This window comes from Pelodiscus sinensis, chromosome 21, assembly GCF_052426305.1.
Source record: "Pelodiscus sinensis isolate ZL-2025 chromosome 21, ASM5242630v1, whole genome shotgun sequence".
Taxonomy (NCBI): Eukaryota; Metazoa; Chordata; order Testudines; family Trionychidae; genus Pelodiscus; species Pelodiscus sinensis.
In genome coordinates, this window is record NC_143072.1 from 25066919 (window position 1) to 25081302 (window position 14384).

General features: G+C 36.8%; 1 protein-coding gene across 15 annotated transcripts in view; it reads left to right on the top strand.

The window, feature by feature from the left end:
• The window catches only part of NCOR1 (nuclear receptor corepressor 1), a 113118-nt gene that overhangs the window by 31383 nt on the left and 67351 nt on the right, over positions 1-14384 (top strand). For all 15 annotated transcript variants that reach the window (XM_075904320.2, XM_075904332.2, XM_075904319.2 and 12 more), the window contains 8 exons: positions 1072-1128; positions 1903-1955; positions 5454-5520; positions 7336-7508; positions 10172-10262; positions 10711-10889; positions 11379-11433; positions 12394-12495. In XM_075904320.2, coding sequence (XP_075760435.2) covers positions 1072-1128; positions 1903-1955; positions 5454-5520; positions 7336-7508; positions 10172-10262; positions 10711-10889; positions 11379-11433; positions 12394-12495 — 777 coding nt within the window. The remainder of the gene's footprint in view (positions 1-1071; positions 1129-1902; positions 1956-5453; positions 5521-7335; positions 7509-10171; positions 10263-10710; positions 10890-11378; positions 11434-12393; positions 12496-14384) is intronic.

Consider the following 14384-nt stretch of genomic DNA (forward strand, 5'->3'; position numbering starts at 1 on the left):
CACTCAACTAAGAGGGATAAAGTTCAGTCCCAAGATATTTTGAGACTAAACAAACCATTTTTACCAGAGTAATTTTATAACATTCTCCTGATATGTAATTACTTTGCACAGCTGTGGATTCCAAAATATTTGTCATTTTTCTGAGTTGAGAATAGTACATGTAGGAAAGTAGTAGAATTTAGCAGAGCACACTTTCTAAAAATAATTTGTTTTTTTTGTTTGTTTAATTTTTTTACTGGTATGTGTAGTCCTTTGAAGAGCTTGTAGAACTGATAACTTGTAGAGAGGAAGGATCTTAAAATAAGCATATTGCAAAGTCTCATAGTTGGTTTGCTAAAGAAAGGGTTCAGAAGGATGGTGTATTTAAATGGATTTGTGGAAGTTGGATAAATAACCCAGCTCTGTTCCCTTAGGAACAAGACTTTTTTTTTATTTATTTATTTTTTTTTTTAAACACTACATTTCACTACATATTAGCCTAACACATCTACTCTCAGTGCTTGGTGAAAGGACAAAAAACTAAGACACATATTGAACATAGGGGTTGGTGAAGGTTTTTTTTTTTTTGTATATTTGCTCCTTGCCTTTTCTGTAATGGCTGCCTTAGCCCAGCCTTTCTAAATCATGCTTCTCTGCTGTTAAGCGCATTTCTTCTTCCCCTATCCTGACAGATATTTGCAGTCTGTCCTACTGTGTGATAGTTGCTTTCCAAATGCCTGAGAAGGACAGTTCCTGCTCAGATGAACTCACAGCTTGAAGTCAGACAAGTAGACAGAGGTCTGGGGAATAACCACAGACAATTTATAAGTGTTAACGTGATTCACTATAGACAAGGTGGATGAGGTCGTATCTTTTATTGGACCAACTTCTGTTGGCGAGAGAGACAAGCTTTTGAGTTTCATATATTCTCTTTAAGCAATATGGGCATAAGCAGGTTGTGAATGGAGGGCTGTTGTCTTTGCCGATGACCTTAGGACAGGACATTAACGATAGTTTTGACAGTCCAATTTGCATTATTACTGAATAAAACTGCATTAATATTTAGACTATACAAAACCATGTCGTTCACAGAAAAAGGCAGAAGAAGCTCATAAAATTTTTGAAGGTCTTGGTCCAAAAGTTGAACTGGTAAGTTCCTTTCCCCTAAGAAGAACAGATATAAGAAAGTGGGGTTGCATAGCTTCAGCTTCGGTTTAAAAAAAGACCACAATTTTTCCTTAATATAATTGACTTTATGTATGGTCACAAGGGCTCATATGCCTGTCCATTTACGTAACTAAGGATTCTTTGTTTCAAATCATTAAATGATTGGCACAGGCTAGGGAAGACAATATTGTTATAATGTGCCAAAAATTGAAAGTGGCTGATGTACTGTAACTTTTATAGGGATTAATAGCCCAAGCCTCTGTAGTGATATGAGCAGTCTGTTGGATATTACTTAAAGCACATATTTTTCAAGACTTGCCAGATTTTCAGCCAATTCACTAAAGAACTTGAGTACATACACACCTTTATCCTGATTCTTGCAAAACATGTAAATATGTGCTTACCCTTAAAATGCCTGAGCAATCCTATTGATTTCAGTGGGACTTAAGCACATGCACATATACACTGCTAAATCAAGGTCTTGGTGATTTGACTGGCGTAGTTTTATAACTGTTTGTAAGCAAATATGAATAAACTTGAAATAGAAGTGTGTTAATATATTTGAGTCCGCTCTATTCAAAAGTGACATTCAGGGGAGTAGAGGACCTTCTGGGAGATGCTGAGCATCTTCAACTCCTATTCATTTTAGGTTGCTGCATCTCAGTTTGCCAAATATTATTGCTTTACCATATTGTGTATTTGTAGAATTAAACGCAAGTTCTATGTTCTTAATGTATATGCCAATCCATTTTGTAGCCACTTTACAACCAACCATCTGATACAAAGGTTTACCATGAAAACATCAAAACGTAAGTACCAAACCTCTTGTAATCTTGCTGTTTTAAAAGAGCCTGGAGTCAAACATCCTAGTTTTACATAAACAATACATGACTACTTGGTAACAAAGAGAATACTGGAATTTCAAAATCTCATTTGCTTTTTATGATTTAGGAAACATTTTCCTTTTCAATTATTTTAGTTAATTCAGTGAAAATAGACAATTACTAGCACATTCAGTTTTCAGGGTTTTTTTGCATACTAAACATTCCTGCAACACCAGCGTTGCAAATATTGCAAGAGACTAAAAACACTTTTCCGCTGAAACTTTAAAAAAAAACCCAAACATTTCTGTTTGTCTTAGCTTTTAGAAAAGCTTTTCCCCAAAACTAAAATTCAGGCCTGATTTGACCTAAATGTCTTTGTCCTTCTCCTTGAACACTGTGTTCAAGAAGCCTTTTAAATGTTGCCACTGTTAAGAGTCAGATGAGTCCTGTTTTGTGCAGACGATAATATGTTCTTTATCTGTGACAGGCTCTGAATTGTCACTGCATTCTTTACTTCTCCGTTACTTGTGACTTAGGACAAACTAAATTCAGCTGTATGAAGTAGATTGCTATGTCTGTGGGTAGAAAGTGTGGATTTTAAGAATTAACATTCATTAATTTATCTTTTTTGTGAAAAGAGTAATAGTCTTATGCTTTGTGATCCAGTAAGGAACTGAAGGAGTACCATTTAAGGTGGCTAAATCATTCTTTAGCATGATTTACAATCTTAAGCTTTATGCCCAGTCGGTATTGAGCTCTTCTCTCTATACCCTACAGATATTATGGTGAGCAGGCTGTGAAGAAAGAAAATGTTGATACAGTGGTGCTTCCATGCTACTGGAAGGCAGCATTACCTTCTTTCTTCCCTACAAAATGTTATAGCTGATATAGGGAAGCATTTCAGAAACTTGTGTGGTATATCAAAACGATTAAGGCTTTAGCTCTGTTTCCAGTCATAGTTTGGAATACCTAAGTGCCTTTCAGTTTATAATAGAACAATCTGGCCAGTATACAATTCCTCTGTTTCTAGACTATCTGCCTGTAGGATTTCAGAGGGTGCACATTGCTTTCAATTTCTACCTGTTTTTCAGGACAACCAACTGTTTGTTTGTAAAAGATTTAGTATTATCTTGTAATACTTCTAACAAGATACCCCTCATGACCTAGGAAACTCAAGGAGAATAATTTTCCATGATTTTTGTAGCCACTCGTAATTCTAAGACTAAGCTGAAATCTACAATTGCTGACCTGGCTCATTAGATTGTGCAAGTGATACTGTTAGCTAATACTAGACACATTCCCCTCTTCTCCCCCCCAAAAATTACTCTTTTTTAGCAGCATTTTTTTTGGAAGGACACTTGCCTACTGATAAACGGCATTGATATTTGTACAAATAATGAATATATTTGATGCTAGGGTACCTGAAGTTATGTATAATGGCTTGTATATGATGGGTATATCAGTGTTTTCTGCTGAATTGTTGAATGGTCTGGTGAATTAAGAAAAGGTGCTGTTTGCATTGAGGAGAGGATGGTGTCCACGAAATATTTTGTAAGTGTTTAGGAAACTTAAACCTCTTGAGTGACTTTCCATGGATGGCATCAATATCAAATACACCTTGTTGGTATCTCCTTTTTAATCGTGATTAGGTGTTTTTTATCTAAAAGATTAACTCTAGAGTTATTTTTGGAGGAATTCTATAGACCATGCTATATAGAGGTCAGACCGCATGATCAATTTGTGTGTCTGGTTTTAGCTTATGTATTTTTAAGACTTTGTTTAAGCTGTAACCTGTATCAGCTTTTTCAGAGGGCCTAGTTATAAAAGTCAGTTGTGAAATTTTTGCGACAACCCTAACTTCAGCTGTACAGGTTGAACCTCTCTAATCTGGCACCCCCAGGACCTGAATGGTGCTGAACCATAGGAGGTTAGTATCGTCTCACAGCATTAGCAACACTTCGGCTTACTGGGTTCTCAGAAGACATTGGTTAATTAGAGCTAAATGACAGCACAGAACACTGGGCTGGTGACTGTAAACAAATGTGAAACTTTGCCACGCTCCTGAGTGGAGATCCCGCTAATTAAAATTGTGCCAGGCCGCGGATGTTGCTGGACTAGAGAGGTTTAACCTGTAATAGTAGTACTGCCAGAATAAATCTTGTTGATAAAATGTGCCTTCATAGGACTCTCTCTGGAAGGTAAATCTTTTTTGCATATGTGACTGATTAGTAGTCCTTGATATTTACTTTGCAGAAAATTTGCATTTACTATGTGGAGAATTCTAAAAAGAAGCCACCTCTGGTACAGTTTAGCTCTTATATTTTAATAATTTAAAAAATCCCATTTCCTAATCAGCCTTAGCAACATTTCCCAATTTGCTGTACATGCTGGTGTATGTTAAGCTAATGGAAGATTTTATATTGAATTAAGAATGCTTTGGAAGAGAACACATTAAACTGAAATACTAAGTTTCTCTTCTAACTAGCATATTTTCTTGAAATACCAAGTGGAAAACAACTTTCTATTTCAATTTCAACACTATTTAATACATGAAGGAGGAAATTGAAGAATATATCTGCAGATGTAAAAGAAAACCAAACAAACCCTCAGTGAGTTTGGAACTTGCATATGGCCATGAGTAGGCTGGTGAATTTTTCATCATATCGATATCTTTAAATGCAGAAGATCTCTACAAAAGGTAGATTAATAATACTCTTAAGCCTCCAAACTCTGCACAGCTGCTTCCCCTGAGGCTTTTCCCGACACTCCCATGGGTGGTGTCTGGAAGCAGTGGGGAGCACGGAACTACATGTGCCCTCTGGTTGTGGGATGGCAGGTAAGTACCCTGCCTCTGCCCCCTCATGCTGAGGCCCAGCAGCATCCTCCCAGGTCCAGCAAAATCTTTAATCCAATATACCCTGTTTCCCAGTGTTGCCAGATTAAAGAGATCCATGTGTAGTAATAAACTCTGTACAAGGGACACTGAATTTATAGGAATAATATATTACAAATTAACATGACAGTCCCACAGCTTAATTAACTTTGTATACCAATTCCAAATCCTAATGACATAGCTGATTGCATGTACTTGTAAACGTATACCCTTGAGTGAATGAGTTGCAAAGACACATCCTCAGCACTTTGCCTATGATTAGTCCCAGCCTGTCCATGTGTTGAGGAGAATTCCAGGTTTACATAGATTGGTAGGGATTCTCTTAGTCTCTTGGCCAATTCCTCCCCCTTCAGGGATATCTTCTGTTGTATATGATAGGATTTTAGTTTCATGGCTTTTTTCTCTGTAATATCAAACATCTTCTGAGGTGCAAACACGAAGAAGAAATGCTAACTGAAACAATCAACCATCTGTAATATTTGTCAACTTCTTGTGAATATTTTCAATAACTTTTGAAGCTCTCTCATGTTGCTCATGTCTGTGGTTAAAATGTAACTTTTAAACTCTTTTCCAATTCTTTTGTTTTCTAGAAACCAAGTGATGAGGAAAAAGCTGATTTTGTTTTTTAAGAGAAGAAATCATGCAAGGAAACAAAGGGTAATGCTTCAATATCTTTGTGGAAGTCAGAGTATTGACACGTGGTGTCCACTTGGGCATGTTGACTCAAATGCTTGTTTGCATTTATGCACAAAAATAAGTTTTGTATAAATCTGCACATTCCAGGTTAATGGTAGTATTCTTTGCATATTTGTGTTCACCAATCAGCTATGTCAGAAATCTTAGTGGCTTCAAGAATATGCATGTAGACCAAAGTGGAAGGACAGCATTTGTACTCAGCAACTTTGTGCATAAATGAAATTTTTTTCTGTTCATGTTACTTTGCTTTTTTATACTGCTGTTAGAAAGTGAGTTAATATGTTGGAAACCTTTATTTCTGTTGTAGAAGATTTATTTCATAATGTGTTAGGCAGAGAAAATTATTACTAATGTAGCACTTTCTTAATAAATACTAGACAGCTCATAGGTGAACAATGTAAAATAGTCACTGTATCTTAACCTGCAGTGATTTCAAAATTGAACAACGTACTTCAGTGTTAATTATTAAATGATCTCCTCCTTAATGTAAACTTAAAGGGATACAGGCAAGTTAAAATATATTTGTAAAACGAACTTCTGTGCCAATGGTGTTAGTAAAATCTGAGATCGTTAAAACTTCTTGCCTATTTCAGTCTCTGCCTTTTATGCTGTTTCTCTACTTTTGGCATTTAATATTGTTTGAGTAATGAAAATAAGCTGACCAACTTCGCTTTCTCATTCTCAGGTTATAGCAGAAAATAACCAGGTGTTGGATTGCAAACATTACAGAGAATTTTTTTAATTCAGATAATTCTCTTAACAGAATTTTGCTGCTTTTATAAAAACCCTTTTGGATGAAAACCTTAATTTTATTTCTAAATTATTTGTTAGTACCCTCTCAATCCAGATGAACTTGGAAATTAATGTGAATCAAAATTCCTATTGATCTGATTGGGAAACCAATTAATAAAATGACTGGATGATAAAGCTTAGAAGTTCATTTTAAAATAAATGATATTTTTTTGGTAATTTTCTGTGAAATAGAAACAAGTAATCCCAATTTTGAATTCCTAAAAAAAATTGCTTAAGATCAGTTCCCAGTGGCTTACTGTAATTACTGTGATAGGTCTCTTCACAGACTCCATTCCCTGTATAGTAACTACTGATGGTAAGAGGGCATTAGTCGAAGGCATTTTTACTTCAGTGTGTGTATGTTATGTGCCAATAGTATTATCAGAGCGCTGGTTTGCAAATTCCATTAGAGGGAGTGAGAGCCTTTTTGGCCTTGTATGATGTTTGAAACAGTACTTATATAAAAAGTTAAACATCACTTCATCTCCTCCATCTTGGAACCTGTTAGCATTTACAGTATTCATTCATTCATTCATTCATTCATTCATTCATTCATTCATTCATTCATTCATTCATTCAGATGGCTCTAGTTTTCCTTGGGTGGCCATTCCTTATCTAAACACGGTGAGATTGGGGTATATTTCACTTATTCCAATTCCTTTTAGCAGACAACACACAAAAAAGTAGATATGGACCACATCAGTTCCTGAGGAACCTGCAATAACATTTCTCAAATACCACAGAGAGGTGCACAGTAGAAGAACCTAATTAAATGATTGAATCTGCAGGAGGAGTTTTTGGCAGTGATGAAACTACTTCTGACCTCCTTAAAGTTGGGCACATCACCTACAACATAAATAGCCTTTGGCCTAGTAGGAATCTCCTGTGTGCACTTCTGAACCCACTATCTCTTCTAAGGCAACATATCAGAAATATTGACTGTTTGTTAATATTCATTTCCCTTTTATTTTTGGAATTTAACAGGAGCAGAAAATCTGTCAACGTTATGATCAACTGATGGAGGCATGGGAGAAGAAAGTAGACAGGATAGAAAACAATCCCCGCAGGAAAGCTAAAGAAAGTAAAACAAGGGAGTACTATGAAAAACAGTTTCCAGAAATCCGAAAACAAAGAGAACAGCAAGAACGATTTCAAAGGTAATATCATACAATCTAAAATAAATAGTCCTCTAAAATACCGTTGTAATTAGTTCCTAATTCTATAAAATGTTTCAGGTAAATGGTGAATCTTTCACATATCTCTAGTATAACATTTTGAAAACTTCTTTTTCAGACTCTGTTTATGGGGTACAGTGAATTGGCAGTTTTTTTGGGGGGAGGAGAGAGTGGGTTTGTAACTGACCTGCCCTTTACTGGTTTCCCCATGTATCATGGCATCAAGTTCAAACTTCCCTTCACTTGTAAGGACCTTGATAAATTCTGCATTTGCCAACAAGGCCAACCACATTAGTTTGTTTGTTGACATCTTTGACTTCTCTACCTTCTTCCACCTTTCCCCTTGTTCCTTGGCATTCCTCACTTCTGCCATGATAACTTCAGGAAACTGGCTAATGGTTGATGGCTAATTTGAAAGCTAGATTGAACAATAAGTGTTTGCATGAGGAAAGCTGTTCACATGCATAAGCATTTGCAGACATGGGCCTTAATTTTATAAATTATGCACAGAGCTTCAGCTTTCCATGGGGAAATTAATTTCAGGCCTAGAAGTCAATTTGTAACTAATATTGTTCTGTCAGATGTCTGTGTCATTCTTTTGTCTCATGACATTTGATGTTCACTAGACTAATGCATACAAAGGACAAAGATTACGTGACTTCTCTTGTAATTAAATTATTTTTATTAAATGACTTGTGTAAAACTTGCCGTAATTTAACTCCTTGCTGTTTAACAGGTATCTGGATTAAGATTAAGAAAAGCTGTATATAGAGGAAAATGTAGGATGAATACAATTCAAGTTCTTTATTTGGAAAACATAAGAGTTGTTCAACAGTACTTGTAGCCAGTGGGTTTTAACTTTTAAAAAATGCTTTAAAATAGAATTAGATCAAGTTTGTTTGCACTTAAGTTCTCTAGGTATATTAAAATAATTTATTAAATTTAGACTTAAATATTCTGGCCCTTAAAGAATTCATCCCATCTTCTCTCCTAAATAGCGTAGTGCACTATTAAATAGTGTAGTGGGTCGCCATTACATTTCAAAAGGGTTGCCAAGTGTCTCTCCAGGTGGCTCTGCTCCCTTTCCTCCCCCCATTTTTTTAAATGTCTTGGGTCACCAAGTCTTCCTGGATTGTCAGAATGCGTCCCCATCTGGAAAAGGTTGGGAACAGCTCGTCTAGTGCTATGACCTCAGAAAAAGCTTGTAGAAGCCAACAGGTCTTACAGTGTTATATTGTTAAGGTCCCCTTCTTTTGGAGTCCAGTGGATCCACGAGAGGACAAGGGAAATCAAATTATTGCTTTAATTAAAGATAAAAATAGAATCCTCTTATCGGCAGAGTTCTATTTTTTGAAAAGATAAATGCTATTTATACTTGGATTGTAAGCTTTTTGGGAGCAGGGACTATCTTTTTGGTTGTGTTTTAGTGTCTAGCACAGCAGTGGGAAACCTAAGCTAGTGAGTAGGCTGCATGAGTGGCCCTTCATCTCAGTGGGGCCACAAGATTGTCACAGCCAAGATGGTCTCCCATGATAAGGTAGTTTTTTCTAGCTGCACGTGCACTTGCGTTTGCCAATTGAACCGAAGCATCACTTTGACTGGATGCAGAGGAGCACATGGTGCTCACAGTTAATGTTGTGTGTAAACAACATGCACCACACTTCATGTGTCTTTGGTTTACATGTGTATCACTTTAGCAATACCAGTAGGGGGAAAACTATGTGGATAGAAACCAGCGGAATCTGCACATGGGCAACAGTAAATAAAATGTCTTCTAGGCCACGCACAGAATCCCAATGGGCCATATGTAGCCATTGGGCTGCAGGGTGAACACCAGTGGTCTAGCATGATGTAATCTCTGACTATGCTTGGGATCTGCAAGTGCTACCTCATTTAAGACCCAGTTAGTATTTGGACCTAAGTTTATAAGTTTGACTGCTTTTATTAATACTTGAATGATGGAAAAGGCCCATTAGATGGTTGTGTTCATCTCACTGTTGGTGAATGGTTATCTGTTCCACATGTTCAAGTGACTTAAAATATTGACCCTGTTAGTCCACTTTCTGGAGATATTAGTGTACTGATTTGTAGTTGAGAGCTTACTGATAGTCTGCAATTTATAATGCCTCTTCCAATTAAAAATTATACTTTTCTCTTTGCTGAGGTAAGCATTGGTAGTAATTTTTTTTGATAACTTAATTGACTAAATCTGTGCAAGGCAAATTTGAACATAAACCCAGGTCTCTTTTTTAAAATAGAAGTTGTTTTGCAGAATGCATTGTTTAAAGACAAAATAGTTTTCATACCACTGCTGTAACACTTAACCGTGCATGTGTGTAGGGTGGAATTTTCAAAAGCATTTGTGTTTGACCTAAGTGCTCAACTGAAGTAATGATTTAAAACTCCTCAGATTCCTGTAGTATTGACACCAGAAATTTTACCAGGTGCCCTCTTTCTGAGCATGAGGTCTCCCAAATCCACACCTAAAATTAGCCATTTAAAAGTGCAGGGTGTAACCTACATTGGGTATTCTCTGATTCTACTCTTTCAGTTACCCGTGTCCCAAATGAGCTATATTTAAACTAATCTGAAATATTTTTTTTCATGTGTAAAATCTCAACATATGGATCTCTTTCAAAAACTAGGGTTGGCCAAAGAGGGGCTGGCCTTTCAGCAACTATTGCTAGAAGTGAACATGAAATTTCAGAAATCATTGATGGACTCTCTGAGCAGGAGGTGAGGCTATTGCTTTGTTTCAGTTTATCAATGCAGCAAATTTTTTGACCATTCTGTTGAGCTATTGATAATCCTCTTAATCATGGTCTGGTCCTTTGCTTTCATGTACCTTCCTTTTAAGGCTTCACCATCCCACCTCTGGTGTGAGATGTGAAACTTTCTTCTGGCATTTAATTTCTCCCTCCTTGTAAGAAACTCCTGAAACCTTTCCTTCTAAAAGGATTTGTTGTTGTAACAGCTGTTAGTGATGGTACAGTTCCTTCATCCCTTTCAGTTAAGTTGGGATGGCCACAGCTTTCCAAGGAGGAAAAAAAATAAAACTTAGTGAAAGAATTAAGGTGTATGGAGAGGGCTGAATCTGTGTGCTGTATTGCCCATTAGTACCATTTTAATAAGTGACATAGGAACCATAAACATTCATAGAAACTTTGTCTTGTTTTGCCTGTAGAACAACGAAAAACAAATGCGTCAGCTCTCTGTCATTCCTCCCATGATGTTTGATGCAGAACAAAGACGAGTGAAGTTTATTAATATGAATGGTCTGATGGAGGACCCCATGAAGGTGTATAAAGACAGACAGTTCATGAATGTCTGGACAGATCATGAGAAGGAGATATTTAAGGAAAAGTAATTAGTCTTTTATCTTTGTTTTTATTACATTGCAAGTGACAGATGACTGTGTATAATACACACTAGTAACTATTTATTTTCAGCTCACTCTTGTTAAAAACTCATGCCATGGTAGTTCATCAGGGAGCCCAGCTCTCAGATTACTACAGCAGAATGCTGTGTGGCTGAAATATCACACAGCTTTAGATTTGTTTGTGCATTTTCCTATTGGATCAAGCATCAACCACTTCTTTATTTCTACTCCTTTTTGCTTTGTCTTTAACAAAAAACTTTGTAAAACATGCTTTGATTTACTGAACAGATTAAAATAATTATAACTAGTTTTTTACTCTAACGTGTAGGGTTATGTGAAATCTACATATATAGTTAAACTAGCTTCCTTTTTGAAAATCAAAGGGTTCCTGATGGAACACAATTGCTGTCAAGATTTTTTATGTGATTGTATGCAGTTGTCAGAACTTAAAAATAATTTCTGATTTATAAAAGGTTTGTCCAACATCCCAAGAACTTTGGTCTAATTGCCTCCTACTTGGAAAGAAAGGTAAGACATTTTTAGTCAGTAAATATTACGTAAATTGTTGTCTCTTACTTTCCTAATGTAAGTTTCCTGCTAATGTTTTCTCTTTTTTGGAATTAAGTTATCTTGAAACCAAATTTCTTTATTAGCTGAAAAGGCAGTAATATGTCAGTAGAAATAAAACTATGCAAGGCAAATTGCATGTTAAACATCTATCAAAGCTCAATAATGTGATATTTATGCATAAGAGTAAAGAAAATGACATTTTTTCAGTTTTTGTTTGAAATAGGTAAGTTGCATTAACCATTCATCTCACCTTTTTGTTAGAAACCAAACTGATTCTGCCTGCTAGTATGCTTGTTCTAAGGTCCTGGCTGTGCACCATTAAAGTCAGAGGTATTTCACACAGTAGGATCAGCCTTTACAACAGAGCTGAGATTTTGCACAGTCAGTGTAAGAAATGATTCCGGATTTAGGACCAATCAAGATACTTTTGTCAAAACATCTCAAATACTTACAGCTGTCATGATCAACGAAGGCTTTCCCAACATTAATTATATATAATGTATGTAGAAATCATAAAGAACAAACAAGCTGCAGAGTATTATGAATACACATGGGCAGGGCTCGCCGAACTGCGGCAAGCCCCGCTCGCCAGCCGCGCTGTCCAGCGATTTGCGCATGCGCAGATCGTTCTGTGCATGCGTAGATTGCCCGAACCCAGCTCTTCCGGGTTGCAATCTGCTCGCCATGGGCGAGTAGATTGCATTATTTGTCGATCCTGCACATGGGGTTAAGTTTAATGTTGTAGGAGATTAAGATTTTGTTCCCATTTTATATATAGAAATCTATTTAATTGCTGAGCAAAATTCTAACCCTTCTATGAATCTAATGACTAGAATAGTATAAATAGTTGAATGACATGTAATGTATTTTATAGGGTTTGGCTTTTGAGTCATAGAAACTGATTTTTTCTCTTTTTAGAATGTTCCAGACTGTGTTTTGTATTATTATTTGACCAAGAAAAATGAGAATTATAAAGCCCTTGTGCGAAGAAATTATGGCAAGCGTAGAGGAAGAAACCAGGTATGTTACTTATGTTTCAGAGTGATTCTGAATGCACATGTGAACCAAGTGAAATAGAATGATCTTTTGTGTACTATTGAATTATCAAGCAGATTGCATAAGAAATGATTTATAGAAAACCATAGAACTAAAAATGGTAGGATTTTAGAAACTTTCTGAAATAAGAAATGAATTCCATAATTCTGGGTTTTAAATCCCCTTTTAAAGTATTGTCTTCATAAATCTTTGCTTTGCTCATTTGTGGCTTTCACTAAGGCATTTCATTTTGCTTGAGCGTCCAGCAATGCAAATTGGGGTCAGACCTATTAAATCATTTAGTGGAGGCAATGGACATTAGATCGAACATATGTTTATTAGAAAATAATAACCACTTCACTTGTCAACATGAGTCAAAAAGTAAAAATTAATAGCGATCATTTTCTAGTGGTCAGGCTGAAAGTCACTGACATTTAGTAGCAAGTAGAAAAATAGATCAGTTATGTAAATACATGTAGGCTGTGTCTAGACTGGCCACTTTTTCTGGAAAAGCAGTTGCTTTTCCGGAAAAACTTGCCAGCTGTCTACACTGGCCGCTTGAATTTCTGCAAAAGCACTGACGATCTCATGTAAGATTGTCAGTGCTTTTGCGGAAATACTATGATGCTCCCGTTTGGGCAAAAGTCTTTTTCCGAAAAACTTTTGCGCAAAAGGGCCAGTGCAGACAGCAGAGATTTTTCCGCAAAAAAGCCCCGATCGCAAAAATGGCGATCAGGGCTTTTTTGCGGAAAAGCACGTCTAGATTGGCCACGGACGCTTTTCCGCAAAAAGTGCTTTTGTGGAAAAGCGTCCTGACAATCTGGACGCGCTTTTCCAAAAATGCTTTTAACGGAAAACTTTTCCATTAAAAGCATTTCCGGAAAATCATGCCAGTGTAGACGTAGCCATAAATTAAACAATTTGTTGATTCAGGATTTCTTTAAAGAGGAAGAAAGCAATATATTTATTATAAGAAATACTTTTAGTAGGCTGCTAGGGTTAACATGGAAATCTGAAAGTAATGTTAAGAAAATTGAAGAAATTTAAAATGCTTGTTGGAAAATGGGGAGGAAGAACACAATATTGGATGTGGGACAAGTCAGTTTCAGACATTCATTCTTCTGAAATGCATTTTGAAAAGTATCAGAGAAAGCAAAGTGTATTAGCATAGGCAAGGTAATAAGGAAACTATGGTCTGCACATCAGATAGTCAAAGAACTGCATGTAATGACTGCATCAGTTAGATTCGTTACTGATACTGACAACCAGAAATGATAGTAGACAAAACGCCTTGACAAAATATGAAACACCTTCATGGAAACTGAAGCTCAGTTTTGCCAGCTTCTCAGAGTCTCTTTTAGACAGATGAAATTATAGAACTGTTGCAGTTGGAAGACCCCAAGATTTAGTCTTTAGTTTGCCACAGAAATGACTAGTCTTCAGAAATCAGTCACATCCTGGTAACATTACTGAAAAGGAAGAATTGGTGAGACTTTGAAGTATAGCACCTGCACAGATGTGGAGTGAGTTGTAAGCTGGGGAAGTGTGAACTAGGGATGTAATAGAGTAGTCGATTAACCGATCAGTAAAAGCTTATAGGTTAATGCTATAGACGACACACATTCCCTGCACCCCACCCCCACCCTTCCCAGCCAGTACATTTTTTAGCAGGCTGGCCAGCAGTCCAACTCAGTCCTGGCTCATGCTGGGTCCACGACTTACCTCCACTTCATTTAAAGTATATTAGGACCTGGGCGGGTAGGCAGCCTGGCTCAGTTCTGGTTCACACTGGGTTCAGACGCTCAGACACCCCTTCCCTGCTCCCAAACAGGGCGGTAGCAGCACAGGGCGACAGGCAGCCAGTCCATGACGGG